Source organism: Aythya ferina (genome assembly GCF_964211825.1).
Source record: "Aythya ferina genome assembly, chromosome: 7".
Taxonomy (NCBI): domain Eukaryota; kingdom Metazoa; phylum Chordata; class Aves; order Anseriformes; family Anatidae; genus Aythya; species Aythya ferina.
The window spans coordinates 34,856,108-34,876,608 of NC_140302.1; the positions used below are offsets into that span (position 1 = coordinate 34,856,108).

The window sequence follows — 20,501 nt, forward strand, 5'->3', positions numbered from 1 at the left end:
CAGTGTTTGCTTTGATGAATTAGTAGAATTTGTTTGCTCTAGCTGCTCAGAGTTAATCTTTGATTTTTAGCTGAGTGCACTGCATTGGAAAAAATAAACCAGGGACACATCATATTTTTGTTATTTAAACAGCTATAGTGGAAATAGGGCCCCACTATTCATTGCAATTAAGCTGATGTTTTAAGATTTTTGCTATTTGTCTCTGCTCTCTCACTACTTACAATAATATATGAGGAGAAACAGCCTGTGATAAAGTGTTTCTATACAAAATTGGACATAACTACATTATACCATAATGATTATACTTTCCTACCGGGTGTCACACCACGCCAGAATGAGACAGCTCAGGATCATTTTCCCAGAGAGCTTTAAGGGTGGCAAAACATCCCAAAGTAAAAAATTAGCTCCATCACTGCAAATCACATAACAAGTTTTGTTCAACATTAAATTATTATTCACCATTTAAATTAAGAATTGTGAGGAAAATTCATCCTGAGCTTTTTCCATTTCCCTCATACACACAATTTGGCTAATGAACCAAGAAACCAATTAGTGAAACAGCTCAATTTATAGCAGGTTGAGGTAATCTTTAGCCAGGGCACAGTTAAAACTCCTGCACTGTGAAAAGAAGACTCTTCATCTTCACAAATGGTACTAAGGAGTTAATGAGCCCTCCTAACACAAAGCATCAGCGATGGCACTGTTTGTCCAGATATTTCACCTCTCCCCAGCAGCACCTACTGCAAAAAGGCAGAATCTGGCAGAAATCTCTATGTAAATACATAATTTTCTTTCTGTCTGACTTTGGGTGGATATTGGTACATAGATGCACAGCCCACAACATGGCAGAGGTTGGATGTCTACATAGAGCTGTGTTTTTTGGAGAAGTTTAATTTCCATGAAGCAGTTGTCCTCTTGCAGGTGCTGCTCCCTCTCAGCACCATACCTCAGCTCTGCATCCAAGGTGCTGTGCTCACCCCTCTCCCCTTGTTTGTAGCCAGGCTGAGCTGTGAGCTCCTTGGCCCAGCTCTGCCTCTGAGCACAGAAGGCACTCTGAGGTGCCCTGGTCCCCCATGCAAAAAGTCTCACATTCTGGAGACAAAAATAAATAGGTAAATAAACAGGGGGTTGATGAAGCATCTCCCGCAGCAGCTGATGAGCTCATGGGAAGGACATGTCTCAGCTCCTGCCTTCTTCCCAGTTGCTGGAATCCACAGCCCAAACCCCCTCCATGCCAGGTGTCTCAGCTAGTTTCTCTAGTATAAAGTAAATGGCTCATTAAAAGGTTTAAAGTAACAGGAGATGGACTCTTGACCTGAGCTTCAAAAGTGTATCTTCCCAGTTCCCAGAACAACCCTCTCAGCCAGGCTGGAGGGTGAGCCAGGCAAAGCAACACAGGGTTCATAGGATAAAAGAAGTCACATAAAGGAGTAGGGGAGGCAATCTGCTGCTAAAAGGAAGGCTTTGCTCCAGGGACTGCTCAGGCATTTTGCACTACAAAAAGTACTTTAACAAAGTAGATTTAAAAAAATAAGAATCAAGAAGTGCATCCCAGACTTTTCCTTCTGCTGCTGTAAAACCCACAAAGGTGGTACCAAGTTTTACAACACTACATATACCCTTGTTTGCAAACCACATCTATTCTGTGGGGTTTCCATCCCACCACCATCTGTTTACAGACATCGTATTATCACCCCTGGTTAACTTATTAAAGGAAGATAAAGCTTCATGCCACAGAGGCACGCACACGTGCAAATAAGGCATCTGTCACCTTCTCCTCTATTCACCCATAGCAAAACCTTCCACTCCTACTTAGGACCTCAAAATATTTCTCACTTCTCCTGCACCTCAATCTCTGATACATCCTTGGCAGTGTTAAATCCAGCCCCATCTCTTTGTGCATCAGCCCCAGTGCTCTGCAGCTGACCGGGGTAAGTACCTAAGACAGGGAAGTTCATCTGAGCTGAAAGAGGCAAGTAAAATCACAGGGGTAAGGTAAGGACCTCAACAACACATGGACATATGGGAACAACTCATGCAATGTTCTAGTAGCACTGTGGCATGCACTTCATGGTTTGGGAATCCCAAGCTTAGAGGGCTTCCATTCCTACAGGAGAGCAATCCCAGGGATGATCTGCTGCTGCTCTTTCTTGCAGTCAGCTTGTGCAACCCCAGCTGGAAAAGGAGACAAGCAAGAGAAAGCAAAGCAAGCACTTATACTGGAAGTGGAGCCTGCCTGACACATGCACGTTTAGCGAGTCCCAGAATTGGACACAGTTCAGAAGTTGTATATAGACAGGCTCAGATCACTACAAACATGAAGTGCAAGAACTAATTTAAGCTACTCAAACGTTATTGAGCTGCAATCAACTAATCACTTAGGAAAAGGACCAAGAGTCACGAACAGCTTAATGTAAACATCTTTTCAGCATGTAATAACACGCAAAAAGGAAAACAAGTATTAGGCAGAAAAAGGAAAAAGTGCATTATGGAAAGCAAAGTAACACTTTATATAATCTGATGGTGTGTTAAAGTACTGTGTCTACTATGGATTCTCATCTGTAAAATAATTTAGAGTATCTAAACACATGGTATTTTTTGCCTTTTTGTACTAGATGAACTTTTAGTGAGAATTTTGGAACAGATAGTAAATATGGTAGATTTTGCTTTTTAAACTCTATGCATCAATAACCACAAATTTATTGAGAAGATATTTAATTCAAATGCAACCAAGAGTTCATCTGCAGCTTAGGTTCAATTTGATGCTAGCTGCCAGAAGCCAGCCACTTCCTTCTTCCTTAGAATGGTAAAGAAAGCAGAGAATGATTTGACTTTATTTACAGCAATGGTAATATTACGAGAAGCATGAGACTTGGTAATTGAGTCAGGAGTAGAAGTGGAAGTCTCCTGTGACAACCTGTAATTGTCAGAGCTCCAAGTAAATGCAGCAGACACAGGCTCAAGCGATATTTTGAGTGCTTGGGTAGTACCTGTACCAAACCTGGCCTCCAAGCCTCTAGAGATTTGCTTCTCACTGCATTTTGGTCCTTCCATTTTCATACAGAAAAATATTCATAAGAATACTCTATGGGTATTTCTCCACTTCACACTAAAAATATTTCATGTTTAAGTGCATAAAAAATTCCATCTCCTAGCAACTGAGAGATTCCTGCTGGAAACAGTGTCGGGAAGGATGGGTCTCCAGGAATGTGGAGTCAAGCAAGGATTCTGTGGGTGTGAAACTGTTGGCAATTAAGTCTGATCACCGGCTGCACATGTTTGTGTCGAATGCGTTCAGATTTACTGTAGAAATTGGCCTGAAGTATTACAGAGTTCCGGGAGTTCTGATTAAAATGAACTGTGTTGAAGATGCACGTACTGCAGAGAGGCTCTCGAGTCCGGGGAGAGCTCTGCACGAGCGGGAAGCGTTGGGCACCGGAACAACAACAAATTAAAGAAATGAATTGTCTCAGGAAATATTACTGCTGGATTCCGAAAACAAGCAAAAACACTGTTGCTACCTGAGGAGCACAAAGGGGAAGAGAAGCAACATTAAAATTAATAAAGCAGAATTGAGATGTGAGGGAGAGGCAGAGCTGCACGCTGGAGACCCAGACAGTAAATGAGCACATGTGATTAAAACCAAATCGTTATGCACTACCTTGCCTTGACCATCTATCAGCTGGGAGGGCTGGAAGGGCCCAACCTCCCCAGCTGGAAATTCCTTCTGCTCACTCCTTCCTGTCCTTGGCTTCTCTCAGACCTGGGGCAGGGCTTCATGCTCTGCTCTGTGTGCTGGACAAGCACCCAGTGGGAGCCACCGAAACAGCTCTGCCCTCTGCCCCAGTCTACCAGCCCCACGTTTGGGGTTCCCAACCTGGGGCACTCCCCACATACATACCCTGTGCAGTGCCAGTTGCCCTAAGCAAGAGAAAGCTCCCTGTTTTTATGGAAGATGGCTCAGAGACCCATTTAGAAGTCCTTTCATCTTCCCACCTGTGAGAGGAGAGGGACCTGAAGCGGTGTTGGGCTCATCTGCCACATCCTCCTCCCACACCCAGTAACCGAGCCAGCCCACGTGTCCCACCGGAGAGATGTACGTGAGGACGACTGCAAGAGCTCAGCTGCCAGGGAAGGGCTCTGCATGCTATGCTGCCGAGGCAGATTTTGGCTTTGGGCAGTGTGGTGGCATAGAAATTGCTGCACCCACATGAAGATGAGTTGAGAGACCAGCATGGGTTGCTGGCCAACAAACCTAGTGTCCTGCCTCCACAGAGAGAAAACCAAACCTTCTTTAATGATCTCACATTGACACTGTCAAGGTGGGCATCAAGGGGATGCTAGAGGTAGAGATGTACCACTGATAGCTCCATGGGCTGTGTCTGAATGTGTGCTAAAGGCAAGTTCCCAGCCCTTTGGGTGAGGAACCTTTTTCCCAAAAGTAACACTAGGAGAGGCTTTGTGCTATCTTACTCTTAACTTCTAGATTAATTTGAATTTGCTGTTCTAGAATGTTATTACATTCAGGTTTCCTTTTAGAGAGATTATTTTACAGCTAAATTGCTGGTTTGTGTTCTGAAATTTCAGCTACAAGGTACCACAGGGGGGTCTTGGGCATTAATGCACTAAATTTCTGTCTCTCAGATTGCACTATTCTTTTTTTTTTTTTCTTTTTTCTTTTTTTCCCTGCTATAAGGCATATCTCCAAGAAAGTGGTTTCCCTTCCTGCTCACCATCTCCTTGGCAGGAAATGCATTTTAGTTAGCTAATTAAATATAGCTGCATTATACATCAAATATCACTAATAATATATGGCAGTAATGTTATGTCTACTGTGAGAATAAGTTGCATTATACATCATATCTATAATACATCGCTCTGGTAACAATTCAAAGTGCCTTCTCTTAAATTTTTGCTTGGCAGTGGCTAGCTAACATCAGGGTCTGGCGGGTAGATTTTGGGTATGGGGATGCTGTGATGATGAAAGTAAGGCCCCTCTCCGTGTGCCTTCTCAAAGACCATGCTCAGCCCAGACATGTCCATGCTCTGCCTGTCCCTGGGCTCCTCTGAGTCACAGTTCAGGACTTGTTTGAGATTTCTTCTCCTCCTCTGCCTCTCCAGGGTATCGCTATATCTTCTTTTCTGCCTTCTACATCCACTGCCATAATGTAAAGGATCCTCTTCTCACACATGACTGCTATGTGCATGTTCTGGGTAAGACATGCTTGTGTGTACATCAGAAAGTGCTGGTTTTTTCCATCTTGCAGTTTCCTTAAGATGAACAATTACACTTCTGTGCTGACTGAATACTAGGGGATCCCAGCATTCAAGATATAATCTAACCTAAAACAGCTTACATTTTTATATGCGTATTTTTTTTTTTCCTCCCGGAGGATTCCTACATCTGTCACAAGTTGCAATCACAGAATGATTAAAATTAAGCCCTCTCTGGAGCAGTCTGTAGAAGGCATATTGATAACTTGCCATCACCACCCGTTTCAGTAGAGGAGAGGGAATTCTTAGCTAAGCACAACAGCTAAATGTCAGCTGATAGAGGAAATCTGTGGGATGCTTAGAATGCACTCAGTGTAGCCAGTGTTTATTCTAAACTACAGAGAAGTAAATAAAGGCTAAGGTCCTTTAAGTAAGCAAAGTTTAAATTGTTCCAAAAAGTTCTCTTTTGGAGTATGCTAAATCTAATACCTCATTCATCGAGTTATGATCTCCACCAGATGCACAATACCCACATTTCAGAACTGACCCACTCTCTTTGTACCACCAATGTCCATAAGTCATCAAAAATGGTTTGAAAGGGATGCAAAAAAATATTAAGTATCTATAAGCTTGTTCCCTACCTATAGAATGACCTCCCAGAAATTATCAGTACCTGTGGCCCTGTTCACTTGGGCACTGGAGGATGCAAGCCCAAGGCTCACATTCATCCCCATTAATATTTTTAGTTCAAAATTAAAGAACAGTAAAGCAAGCTAAGTTGTAAAAGAAAATACATATTAGCATTTAGATTAACAGTTGTTATCTCCATTTCTCAATCACCAAACAGTGAAATACATAGTGATGATTTAAACATTTTTCAGAAAGGTTAAGGACTCCTTGAATTCAAAGGGTTGAGAAACACTGGCCTACAAGATAAATGGCACTGGCCCCAACACGTGCTCCATATCCTCAATACATCTGGACTCTGGCTGGAATTAAAATTCATATTGCAGTAGCAATTAAAAGACAGAACTAGGTCATGAGCTGTTGTTCTAGGCACTATGCAGGCAAAGAAGAAAAAAAAAAAAGAAGGAAGCAGCGTTTGCCCTAAAAAATTTCAGCATTAAGAAATTCAGAAATCTGAAATAAGAAAACGAGGAGAACATGGCAGGGAAAGAAGTTTGGGTGCTTTAGCGATGTCCTGCTGTGCATTGAACTTTTCACCAAGCCAAGGCTGTTACCACCGGGCAGTTTTCAATCTGTGTTGGAACAATTTAATCCGAAGGGGAGGAGAGGAAGGGAGGGAGCCTGAGGATGCCCAGCTCCCAGCAGTGTGCCGGACGCTGCCTCGACACGGCACGCGCGGGCAGGAGCTGCACATGTGATGGATGCACCTCTGTACACCTACGTGCAGCATTGTTTGCAGGACTCAGTGCCGTGGCTGGCAGATTTTTATAAAAGAAACCATAGCAACCCTCTTAAATCTGAAGCAGCAGTTAACAATTTGCTGTGTCCATTCCGGTAGGCAGCTTTTTCTTTCCTCCCATTAAGTTCTGTATCTTCCCCCAACTATTGAAAGAAGCGTACAGGAGAGATATCCACAGAGCCCTCAATGCTGCATCATACCCAGCGTGAGTACCCTGTATCCAATTCAACATGTACATCCAGTTCTTGATATAGGAAACAAACATGAAATCTCCTTGCTTTAAGTCCTTTCTTCTTTAAATTGTGCTTAGCAATGTTGTGCTGTTTTTGCAGCTAGCACTGGACCTCGCTGCAGACTGACTTTCAGGTGGTTTCGCAGTACTGCGCAGTGTTATTAATGAAGGTGACTGCCCGCCTTCATTTTAATGGGTCTCTCATTTTCATTCACTCAGTCACATGAGGAGAAGGACAGCTGAACCACATTTTAGCAAAGCACGAGCCAGCCACATAGTTGTTGATTAAACCTTGCCTTCAGAACAATTCAGCCTGAAAAGTGATCCATTAACAAAACCTGACAACACGGGGAAAAAAAAGTGCTCTCCTTCTGAGAACTTTGCCTGTTAAAGCCTGATATTAATGGGGAAAAAAATCCCAAATGGCATTTTAAACTCATTGCCAAACCAGCCCCAGCTACACAAAAGAGCTATGGGCAGGATTTACATGCACGACTGTCTGACAGCTGTGAATGCATTTGTTCCACCTACCTGGCTGAAGCGCTGCATGGAAGGAGCTCTGCATCAGTGCTGTGCGGGCTCAGGACACCCCTCCTTATCTCCAAGCCTAGGTCTGATAAAGCCTGACACCACTCCAGTATTACACATCCTCGGGTGTTTCCTATCAGTCTCAGCCAGGTAGGACTCACTGGGTTCCCTTCCCTTCAAAAAGAGTCATTCACAGCCACGCAAATCAGGAAATGTTTTCACATGTTCATCCAGGCTTACGCTACAAGGGAAAATCTACGTATATTCTCTTGATTCTGTTCTTCATCTTCCAACAGGCTACCAAAATAATTGTCAATAGTTAATTTTGTCACTGTTTATTATATGTGTGTTCCTCCTCTGTCTCTTACAAAGCATACAGTGACAATCTGATCATTAGGAAAGGGCTAAATACTGGCAACAAAGACATATTTTTAATTGTCTGTGACACATCCCTATGAAGGACTGTAATTATTAATGATAAAGCACCATAACAAGCAGGATACAACACTTAGTGGGAGGCTTTGCATCCTTTGCAGGGAGCAAAAGAAAGTTCGTGCATGTTCAGAAGTGGTAGTGGCTAACAGCATTTGTGCAGGACTTTTCCAGCTGCTCCTGGTGGACTCTCAGGTGCCAGACATGCCAGAAGTGCAGATCATAACCATAATTTCACAACAAGAACAAAGCTTGCAGAAATGTGTTGCCAAGAGATGTGAAAACACCGAAAAATGGTTGCTACAAAAAAGGTGGTTGCTACAGAAAAACAGCACAGTATTACTCAGAGTAATTCACACAGATCGCTTGACTTTGACAGCAACCAGAAAGATGTTGTAAGATTCACCAGCAACTGAAGTGAAAATCTTGCCAGTGATAGATTAACTCTTTTATCAACTCAGGAAACAATTAAAGACTTGGTTGAAAGGTAACACATTTCTTACTGGGGCCACTGGGGCCTCAAACCATGGAAATATCAGACACTTCCCAGCAGTTGCTCATTACTGTAATGGTTAGAGGGAGACTCCTGTGCCTAATAATAATCCTAATATAGCTTTTCTGAACATAAGCAAGTTATAGTAAAAATCCAATAGTTTAACCTTTATAAGCACACCGTCCCATCATTTACTACTCATAATGCCAGAGATTGTTTTGAAGACACCGCTGTCAACTAATGAATGAAAATGAATGCACTCTTCCAGCTGGGCACACTCACAGCACTGTACAGCAACATGTACTATAGGCTGTAGTTAGTACGCCTTCTGGAGGCTGTGAAATAGTTTTAGATCATTGTATTTTACTCATTTACTATAGTGAATCCAGACCTGGGGGAGACGCTTTGTTTGTCAGCTGTGGCTACGTGACAAGGCCGTGGTGTGGCCCTCAATGCACTTTACAGCTTAGTTTTCTCCAAATGCTGTCGTGTCCTGCCTGATAGCAATTACTTTCAACCATTAGGTGACCTTTCTGTAGTTGTCATTTAAATCCATAAAGGCTGACATCCAGGGTCAGAGCATCCCTTCCTGTAGCTCTGAATGATTTCATCATCTGCAGTAAGCCAGGAAAGACGTGGGGGCTCTCTTCCCTTGCATCCTGCCTGCTCTTCTGCTTAAGAATTCAAATCTTCCTTGGACATCACTAGGTGTCACGATTGAGTGCACACACAACAGCAACTGTTCAGGAGCCTGGCTAGTTCCTTATCTGATTATCCCATTGGGAGGAAGAAGCAAACTTTCCCCAAGAACTATGCAATTCAAAACTTGAGGATGAATCTTTCACCTCATTAATTTTACAGGACACGGGAAGTGAGACTGACATGTTACTCCATCACACACGACCATGATGAATGCACGTTACACATCACTGACTGCAATCTGAGACAGGTTTGGGCTGGGGACCACACACACGGGCTTGGTTGTGATTGTCCTCTGCCCACCTCTCCCTCTCTGGAGAGACAGAGACAGAAATGTCATATGAAGCAAGAGCAATGTTGTATGAAAGAAGAACAGCCTTGAAACATGACCTGGGGGATATCAGCCTGGGGTTGGGCTGGATCACTTACCAGAGTGAGTGCTGCTGCTCCTCCAGTTCTGCTTCAGTCGCAGAGCTGGGTTGCAGCAAAGGAACACACGGAGGACAAGCAAATGCCTTTATTTTCAGAGTGTATGCACTGCAGTTTTATCTGTGCTGTTGCCCTGTTTAGTATGTACAGTCATACCAGCTCAGCTCCTCCACTTAGAAGTTGCTTAGAAGCTACTAGTCAGCTATAAACATATAATTAGGGCAGTTGTGTTGGTTTGGTCTCTTGATAAGGATAAAGACCAAACTGAATCATCCGCAGTGGTTCACAGCTCCCTTCCACTGGAGACACTCGGTGGCACAGGTGGCACTGCTGTCCCCACCATTTTAAAGCAACAAACCTGGAAGTCCCACCATGAGGACATGCTGAACCACGGGGCACATCTCCAGCTCCACAGGCAGTGACCACATCACGCCACATCAGCTGAAGTTTGTTCCAGGGCTCTGACCTGAGGGACCGGTGAAATAAGTGGTTCCACCGAAATAAGTGGTTCCACCAGTGCTCATCTTTTCCAGGGCCACACTCCCAGGTTTGCTCAATCTGCATGTTGTGTGGGCTGCACGCTGGCTTTTCCAGTCTTTCTGCTTCCTCTGCCAGCTGCAAAACAACTACTAGAAGATTTCCTCTACCTGTACATTAAAACCCTTGTGCACGCCTTGGGCTTAGAACTGGAGGAATCGCAACAGTGCCTGCAGCTGGGGTGAATGGCCACAGTGTGCTGCCTCTGTGCCCCCACCTCAAAGAGCAGCAATGTATATCTGACACAAAGGAGGGAACGCTGCCAAACCATGGAGAACCTGTTTGTGCCATTACCTGCAGCGTGCAGACCCACAGCTCGGCTCTACAGAGCTTCTAACCTGGGGAAATAGCAGAGGTTACCCATCCTCCTGCCCTCTGTCCTGGGTGGGAAGCAAGGAGACGCGGGTACCCTCTGCTGAAAAAAGGCATGAGAATGATGTGTCAGTGACTATGGAAAATGCCTCTTCTTATACACAGCTTGTATGCACAGAGGAAGAGAGCAGGCTGTCCCAAATCACCACACACATGATTACTTGTACCAAATGAGATGAGCCATCTAGAGCACTTTTTTTTTGTTTTGTTTCTTTTTTTTTTAACCAGATCTAGAAAAAAATATTCTCAGAACTGTGGTTATGAAGTCCAAGTTAACGTGCAACCAATGCTTGCACGGTGCTCCAAGGGTTACAAATTACATTGCTCCTGCCATGGAACGTGGAGAGGGGCCAGAAGGGGACTTACCTGGAGAGACTTAGTGCTCCTGCTGGGACCTGAATGGAGTAAGGAAAAAGAAATGCTGCAGCTAAGGGTCACTCCAGGCCTTCCCTGGCAGCAGCAGCCAGCCAGCCTGCCCTTCCAGCCTCTTGGCACTGGTCATTTTATCGTCTCCAGCCCTCCACTGCCCATAAAGCCATAGAGCCTAAGCATTCAACTGCTTCTCTAGGACATCTCTGTGCAAAGAGGTGTCTGATATCTCAGTGCAATCAACAAAAAGCCAAATACCAACTTCACTTCAGTGCAAGTTCTGCATGTCATCCGGAACCATCATCCATTATGCTTTTATTTCATTTGTACTTTGATCCATTTGGGGTGCATACAAGAGAATATTTGCATAGAATAAGCATCTTCACACAGCAACAGCCACAATGTTTGGAGGGTGATTTTCATATCCACGGTTGGCATCCAGCACAAACACAGGCTGATGGCTCACGGAGTCATAGCTCATGACTATTTACACTTCTCAACCCCATTGCACTGAAAGCTTCTAAGTAATTAGTTTTCCCTCATTAATAGACGCATTGCCTGGGGAAGGGCACACAGGTGCTCCCCAGCCCTATCCTGGACTACAGGGCAGCACTACACAGCCTAAGGGTGGAAAGCACAGAAGTGCCGTGCTGGGCTGAGCACGGGGTAACACCACCACAAGGTTTATGCAAATGCATTATTCTCAAGGTGTTATTTTGGCAAGGTGAGAGAATGTATCAGCAAAAAAAATAACAGTATTCACAGGACATTACCACAAAATCCACGCTCTTTTATAGCAGAAATGTGAACGATGTTCATCAACATCACTTTTATGGAGACCCATATGCACTTTATGAGATATCAGGTGTCACAGAGACTTTATGCTGAAGTTGTGTTCCAACCTAAAGGAAGCAAAGTTTATGTACCTCATGTACCACAAAATAATCTACAAATACAGTTACCAAGGTGAGTAGTGCTATTCCATTGCAAGCACCTCTCTAATAAAGTACGTTGGGTTCGTACCATCTTACTGACACATCTAATGCATTATTCCATTTTTCTCTTTTACACTTTTAGAAGCAAAAGAGACATTTGGCAAAGTATAATTTAGTATTATCACTTTAATGCATTCAAACACCACTAAAAACGGTGTTGCTAAAACTGCATTACAGAACATCCAGGTAAGACAGGCGTCGTTATCTCCTGGAAAAATATGGGCCTCATGCTACTGCACGTACTGATGTGAGTCTGTTGAAACCAATAGGATTACCTGCGTGAATAAGGATTACTCCCATGATTAAGGAGTGCAGGATTACATCCATTGTTTGCACTTCTCCTGTTACTTACATATCCCTATTTTCACCTCTTTTTTCTTCTTTCCTTTTTTATTTAAAACACAGGGCATTTAATTACTGTCAGCACTAGATATCACTGTGCTGTACTTTTATCCCTTCAAAATGCGGCTGTCTTTTGGATGTCAAATAAAATGCTTTTATGATCAAAACAAAGAAAATAAAGTAGAAGCAGCAGAATCTGGACTATCTAATTAAAAGCAAACAAATAAAAATAGGAAGAGCTTATTATCCACAATCAAAACTTATTTATGATTCATTTCATATTCATGCTCCTGTTCACAGCCTCTCCTCTTGGGAGCTGATTATTTATATCAATTTTTTAACTGTGCCAAGTAGTGAGTTACCTGAGAGCTCACAGGAAATGCTGACGGTATCACTACCAGAAAACAACAAAAATCTGGCAAACAATTGAGACAAATAGGTAGGTAGGCTGATAATGAATAGTAGAGCAAAAAGTGCTGGTGTTATAATGAAGGATTAAGTCTACACTTACTTCATCAATGCCATATGATTTATATGCAAAATATAACTCCTTCATATCCTTAGAAAAAGGGGGGAAGTTACTAATGTTTTTCAACTATTTTATGATACAACAGAATAGTTAATGCATTGTAAGAATGGCAGGAAAGCCCCAGTTTCTGTTCCCAAACCAATCAGAAATGTCTTTAGCTGAAAAAAAAAAAAAAAAAAAAGAGCAGCCATACAAGTTACACTTACAGAAAGGAACCAAAATTCCTTACGAAGAGTAACAAACATGCTTTCAGATTTTCCAGTTTGACAGTGAGTTACATTAGTCTCAGTTTTGGTTGCAAGAAATCAAATTTGGATCATAAATATATTTTGTTTTGGTAGTGTGCTACAGGGATTTGAAAATTTAAATAGTACAAGTAAATTTAAGAAGGCTTGACTGTAACTCCAGTGTCAGTTCTGTAGATACTTGTTTACATATTTCCTGGAGTTAAAACTGAAGATTCTGCATGCCTTCCTAGGCTCCTTTAAATCATTTAAGGCAAAAAGAATGCATGCGGGTTTTAGGCAGCCTGGCAAAACACAACACATTAAAGTTACCATAACCTGGAAAGAGTTTGCAACAGCTTGAGAAAACGTCAAAAGTTTCACAAACTCACCGAGGCACCCGGCTCTCTTCCACGAACAGTAGTTTATGGTCAAGTACAGCTGAGTTACAAAGGACTGCGCTTCCTGGGTCCATTTTCCACGAGGCTGAACCTTGAAATCCAGCCGGCCGTGACGGGCACAGGGCAGGCAGAGGGTTTTGCTCCCTCCAGAAGGCATTTGGGTGCCGGGATGGCGATGGGACGGCCGCCACTTGTTGCGGTGGTGACAGGGACAGCCAGGGGCTGCCTGCTCAGGCTGCGAGCCATGAATTATTCATGCCTCCACCTCCCCACATTAGCATGCCGCTCAGGCAGCGCAAATGAAGCAATTCATTTTGTCCTTTGTCTTCAGGAAAAGCTTGCTGGATTAATGAGGGTTATCTGTGATGATAAAACCTGGGCCCGCTGATTTATTTAGTCTGATTGGTGGGAATTTGTGTCCCTAAACGCAGGTTTTACGGCCCGAATATAAATCCTGTTCTGCATTCCAAACCTGAGGCAGGCAGGCACGGGTCGGTTCAGCTACAGCAACAATATCTCGCTGCAGCACATGAATGTTTCATTTCTTTGACTTAAATATTGAAGCCGGGCTCTTTGTTTCTGAGTGCTTCTCAAGCAAAGTTAAGAGGAGATCTCTGAGTATGCCGCTCACACGTGGTTTTGCACATATTTTGGTAATGACCTCTAGGACTGCTAAATAGCTAACACCTGGCTTGCAAAACGTTCTTGTTCTAAAAACAGGATACAGGAAAAAACTGCAATGAAAAATCCACTAAAAAAAAAAAAAAATCACTCATACCTGGCAGTATCATTTTTAAAGGGGAGTTAGAAGGTGATATTTTTCAATGTGACATTTGAATTATTATTCACAGTTTTGTAAATAATCAGCTGCAGGGCCATTATATTCCTCAGTGTCAACCATCTAGAAATCTATAATAAATGAAAATAATAACACATAATAATAATTCTGATCATTTGATGACAAAAATAGTAATTGAAGACAATGAAGGATTTTTTTAAATCAATTACCTATAAAGGTATATAATGCATTACTGGAATAAATAAAAGCATATTTTAGCTTTTCATCAAGAACATTATATTATTTTTTTTAATCCATATTCTAAATAGGACGCTGGCAAGTAAGAGAACTTAAAAAATAGCCACAGAAATTATTTGGAGTTACTAAGGAAAAAGGATTTAAAAATATGTGATTCAAGCTGGTTTGCTGTTGAAAAGAATATTGAGAGTTAACTCGAGTATAGCATACAAGGGTTTTACAAGCAGCAAATACTTGTAGTAGAAGTACTTCTGAGGTACATACTTCTGATGGAGAAGGAGATTACTCACTAGAAAAACCCACCGAGTGCATTAGTGACCTCTACATTTCCTAGATACCTTTCCAGAAGATATGCTTTCGTCAAACAAGTAATACAAAGTTATTAGACTTAAAGCAGGCGTAGATTTGAAATGTAGAGAAGATAAGAACAAATTCCTTAAAATCCTTTTAGCTCTGTATTGTGTTCAAGTAGTTTATTGAAGTCTACAGTGCCTGTCTTCCTGTCAGCTGAGTACAGTGATTTTGGTAATCTTTAAATGAAAGAGTTTTGCACTTGATTTCAAGATTCATCCAGAGAACCATTACATTGTAATGGTAATTAGACTGATAAACATTTCATGGCAGACTTCATAATGTTTGCTGCTGGGCCCTTCTAGAATAACCCAGGTGCACACATTTTCCTCACCATTTTCTCACCATGCTGGTTAAGACAGGAAAGAAAAACAACTTAGCGTACAAGACTACGAAATCATTTTCTCTCGCCTGAGATCTTATAAGTGGAGCATATTTCTGCTGCTGACATTCTTATTCTAGACTGTTCAGGTTGAGAAATGCACAACTTTGTTCAGTCTCTGATGCAGATGGGATTGAATGACAAAGGGTCACCAGTTTAAAACTGCAGCAAGGACAGAAGAGTTTATGGTAATCTGATAGATTTTGACACAAACCAGAATTTGTTGTTTCTTCCAGCTTGCATGTACAGGAGGGTTTCAAGGTAGTGGATGTAGTGATCGCTGCTGAGGTCACATCTTCCCACAATGGGATTTTTAACAATGGCCAAAAAATATGTTTTCCCCTGAAATAACACTACTTCTTCACCTGCATTGTGCTTAAAACATCCTTTAGGATATGTGCAACAGGAAAGGCAAGGCTGGGCAGAAAAGGAGAAGATAGATAGCCAGGCAGATACTGGCCAGCTCGGTCCTTTGAAACATTTCCCTGCTGGATGTACCAACACTGAATTTGATCTTCATTCTGTATATATAATGATATCTCTGGCTGCAGCTGTGAAGGGGGATTATGCAGGTCGATATCAGCAGAACAGGTTCAGCAGTGAAGTTGGCATGTCCAGCACCTTCTCTAGAGGTCTCCAGGTAGATGGTGAGCAGGAACGAGTGCAATCAAGAGCTACAGAGGAGGAAAAGGAAACGTCTGCCTACTGATGCTATGTGCATTTTGCCTGAAAAAAATTGATTGACACAGTTGTAGCTCAGACTACCTATTCAGCCAATGTCACGTATGCAAGTCAGTGACAAATTGTGGTTGACTGTGCTTGAAAGCTACAGAAATGTTGAGTAGCATGAGCAGGAAGATGGGGTTCCTATCCATTGCCATCAAAATATCATCTTTTAGTGCTGTTGACAGTTTAATAGCTACTTCTGTACATTGGAGAGCATTGTGAAGTACTGCTACTATATTATTAACCTAGGCTGGAACTTTCCTGCAAATGCAGAGCAAAAAAAACACCACACATATGGAGCTTCTGAAATATTTTAAGATTAAAGGTGTGCTATTCACAACATGAATATTCTCCCTCTAATTGCATTTGATGAGGACCCAATAACACTTTAACCCCAATTATACTTTTTCAATTTTTTCAGATCGAGTTGATTCCACTCCATTTTAAACATCCAGATGATGGCATTCAGTTCAAGTTCAAACCAAGCATTTTCAATTCCATTTGCTTCCTCTAGGCATTTGAGATGAGATGTGGCTATGGGGGAGCTACACAACCTCTCCCTGACCAGCGAGGTACAGCACACAGAGCTCCAGTGAGGGCTAGCAGAGCCACATCCCTGCAGTAAATATTCACTGCTCATAAAAAAATGTCTTTGGGCAAAGTTGCATCCATGTACATAATTACTTGAAGTCACACCTAGAATATTCTAAGTTGGGTCATACCTCTGAAACAGTCTGCATGGCCCCAATCTGTCACAGCTCAAAGCAGACGTGTGTGATATCGCACAGATTAAGCATATTGGGTAGCTGAGGAGGGACAGGGTGGTTATGTGACTAAGGAAAAGATTTGGGATTCAGGAGATTGGAGTGTGACTGCCTATTGATACCTTTAAATTAGCTATCACCGTAGTATCTGGTTTCTGTCAAGGTACTGCAGAAAATCAGTGAGACGCATCTAGGAGGTTAGCGAATCAATCCTCCGCTCTGCCCGTGGGCAGACCCCTCCTTGTTGGCTGCCTCTCAGCATGTCACCGCAGTTATTTGGCTTTTTTTTGTTGTTCTTAGGCACCACCACAAGACTGTGGGTTCCCTGCCGAGAGGCCTGTCCACCGCTGCCACCTAACCATGGTGGCATCTCTCCAAGGTGGCCACGCAGGCTTCGGGATGGGACAGAGAGCGGTGGCTCTTCTGGCAGCTGGTGCCAGGAGGGGGAAATGCTCCGGGACAGCCGAGGACAACAACATTAACCAGCCCCAGAGAGCCGTGGTAATGGGGTGGCAGGCTTGCCAAAGCGAGGGTTATGCATTCTGCTGTGACATTATTCCCCATCTGTTTTTTTTTGAAGTACCAGAAAAACAAAGCATTACAAAAATGTCAAGCTGTGAAAAGAAAAGTCGAAAGCCAGAAAATTCAAAGTTAATGCTGATCCTTTAACTCAAGTCATTAACTCACAGACATGCCTGAAGTCTGGGGCAGGAGCCTCAGCTGAACCTTCGCTGGTTTGTGTAACCGGCGAGGCGTCCACACATTGGAGGGGGCACAGACACACATGGCATATGGACATAGGGAATGGGGAAAAAGAGGGGCAATCAAGAGACAGATTTCCTGTTAAATGGGGTAGGGAAAAGCAGAGGAGAGAAGAGATAAGCTCATCCCAGAGAGTGGCAGAAAAGGCAAGATTAAGGACACTGAAAAATGAAAAACCCAAGAGAGAAGACGTGAGTAAAAAGGCAACCAGGGAAAGAAAGAGGTTCAGACAGGAGAGACGGGGAATAATTGTGTGTGCGTGTGTTGGGGGGGTGAGGAACAAAGAGTGAGAGGACTGACATTTGGATAGGGCTCTGGTATCAATTTGGTGCAAATATGGGGACAGGAGTGAAAATGGAGGGAGGACAATGATCTCTCTGAGGGGAGAAAACGTAATTAGGAGAGTGAGAGACTGAAAAGGAAAAATTAAGAGCAAAAGAGCTTGGATTTGGTGGCAGTGCACAGAATAGTCTTTTTTCCACTCTGACAGACTGCGTGGATCAGGATTCAGGTCTTCATCCCCCTCTTTGCCCAGGATGTTTGCATATTGCTCCCCATAGCTGAGTCTTATCCTTAATGTCCACCCACATCAGCTATCAGCTCAGGTGGAAGAGTTTTGTAAGGTGGATCTAAGGACTCACATGGCAAATATGATCCTCTGTGTTGTGATTCTGAATTGCTGCTTATTATTTCAGGAATTCAAATTGCATACACGAAATAGAGACTAAAAGAATCATTAAAGCTGTAACTGAGACACCCTAAAATAAGGAAATTCTAAAAAAAATACAAAAAACCCACACGCAACCTGAGGAGAGAATGTTTTTTAAACCCTGTGATACTTGCACACACATATATATATATTGTTCTTCCGTTCAAGATCTTAGAGCAATTTGGCTCTTTGAAAAGACGCACAGTTGGATGCTTACATTTAATTAAATAGTTTTTAAGATAATGACTACAGTACTTCAACATAATTCACAATTAAAAGCAATCAAATCCAAAATTCAAAATTGCTCTTATTCAAATGTCTTTTTTTCTAGCATTAGCAATAGCCTATATAGTCTTCAATGAAATTGGAGTCATAAAGCTGTATTCCAGAGTTTACAGTTGTAATAAGCGTGGATTTATGGGCAATAAGCAAGTATCTATGTGTACCTCCTTGTGCCTCTCATTTAGTAGGCTAAAGCTGAGACATCCCAAAAAATGTCTTTAATTAGTCTAAGCACTTAATTTAATAAAACAAGCATTTTAAACAAATACAAACTATTATTCTCCAGCTACCGTGTACATGAAACAACCATTGTTTTTGCAAGATTAATAAAGTCACAGGTGAGTTTATAACAACCTAATTAAAGCATAATTTAAACCTAAGAGCAAGGCTATTTTTGTGTCAGCACTGAATCAAGGGAAAAAATATTATCTGCTAATAAATATCATAGTACTCTCTTTGTATAATTCTTTTATGTTTGCAATACATATGAAGACACTTTAGAAATCACATCCTCTTAAGCAAGTTCCTTTGCTTATAAACACACGCAATAAAATTACTTGTGTAATTTTTCCCTTGAATAAACAAGAACATATTTTCTGCTCCATCATGTAATCCATGCATTAGGGAAGACCAACACAATGATGAGAAAATAATTGAAGTTAGAAAGTCAGAGAAAAATACTGATAAGTGGACTGAAGGGATAGTTTGCTGGCTCAAAATTCAGATGTATTACATCAAGTGACTAAATATTTGCATGGAGTGTTATTAACTTTTTTTTTTTTCTATAGTAAAACACATCATTGCAAGATACTGAGCACATTCAACTACACTAAAATCAGTGGGAAACAAGGAGATCCAGCTTTTTGTTCAGTCCAGGTCACAGCCCTCTCAGCTGCGGTCCAGCCTTGGATCTCTCACAAGGCCACTTCATCAGGGGCAGGCTCAGAGTGGTTTCGAGAGTTGACCGGGGGTTCAGCACACACATTAGTGAACCCATTTGTGGGATTCCCATGGCCTTTTGTAGCCATCCCAAGAGATGGAGAAATTCCTTAATTTATCTAGAGGCAATCTAAAATTGGATTGATGGTAAAGGGAGAGGGAGATGGGGGTGCAATTTTGCTAAATTGACAAGAAAATATGGGGAAGAAACACCCCCTGACAAGCTCTCACAGAGCAATAATGAGCTGAACTGCGCTATTGGACTTCAGCAATTCTGTAGCAATTGTTCCCAATTTTTTTCCGCATCATTATTCATCAAGCTATGTTTCTAAATTTCATTTGGATACCTTTCAATGAATGCCGTCTTCCTTTTGTTTTAAGAACATAAATAGTAACAGGCAACTTGCATTTCACACAGACTCTAAGATTTTGAAAATTGGCCGAGTACTTCACTGCAGTTAAGAGTTACTCTCCCAAATGTCTGCTATGACGTAGGTGAAATTTTGGCTCTTTTAGAGGCAATGGTAGATTTGTCCATGCCTTTATAGGTGACCATATAATACCCGATTATATAACCTTACTTACCTCATCATTGAATTGCCCTCAACTCATTACTTACTCATTACTGTGAACTGTGCTGAGGACAACCTCATGTTCACAGACGCAAGAGAAAGAAGAGGCTTTTTTGGAGTGAAAAATTCCTTCCTTTCTGCTATTAAAAAAATAATGTAACCTAAGTTCTTCATTATACTTCTCCTTTATTGTAGCAGAGACAATTATGAAGAACTGCCTTTATTGCGCAGCCTGGAACATAGCAATCAGCAGCACAGAGCAACTCTTCTGTGCGGCAGACACAGCCTACCGCTTAATGATTCACTTCATGGGCAATTTGTAAAAAGAAGAAGCATTTACTATTTTGACTCGTTTTAGTTTCTTGTAATAAATAGAAAAATAAATTGACATGCCAAATATCTCAACTGACAAAGCACACGTAATAGCCTCTATTTGCTTAAAAATTTATCTCTCAAATATTATTTTTTTTTACATTTAAACATAAGCTATTTGATTCCTAATGAACAATCTGGTATTAATTGGGCTCATGGTAGTAAAATATAAATATATTCAGTAACAGGCTGTGCTGTTCATGGGTCCTGATTAGCAGTACAGTTATATCTTCGTCACTGCATCACCAACAGAAGACTATTACAATTTTAAGAGTCCTAAAGAATTAAATGATAATAAACAGAGTGAGATGATGTTATGATCTCCTGGATAGATACAAACATTTAATATTGTCTTTGCTTCCCCGAAGCAATATTAACCAAGTT

The 20,501-nt window shown here is 41.9% G+C and overlaps 1 protein-coding gene across 1 annotated transcript in view; it reads right to left on the bottom strand.

The window, feature by feature from the left end:
- LOC311439840 ((E2-independent) E3 ubiquitin-conjugating enzyme FATS) overlaps positions 1-13,764 on the bottom strand; it is a 63,737-nt gene extending 49,973 nt beyond the window's left edge. Inside the window, exon 1 of the mRNA XM_084526032.1 lies at positions 13,214-13,764. Within this exon, the coding sequence (XP_084382158.1) occupies positions 13,214-13,379 (166 nt within the window). The 5' untranslated portion in view covers positions 13,380-13,764. The remainder of the gene's footprint in view (positions 1-13,213) is intronic.
- Positions 13,765-20,501: the final 6,737 nt, after the last annotated feature.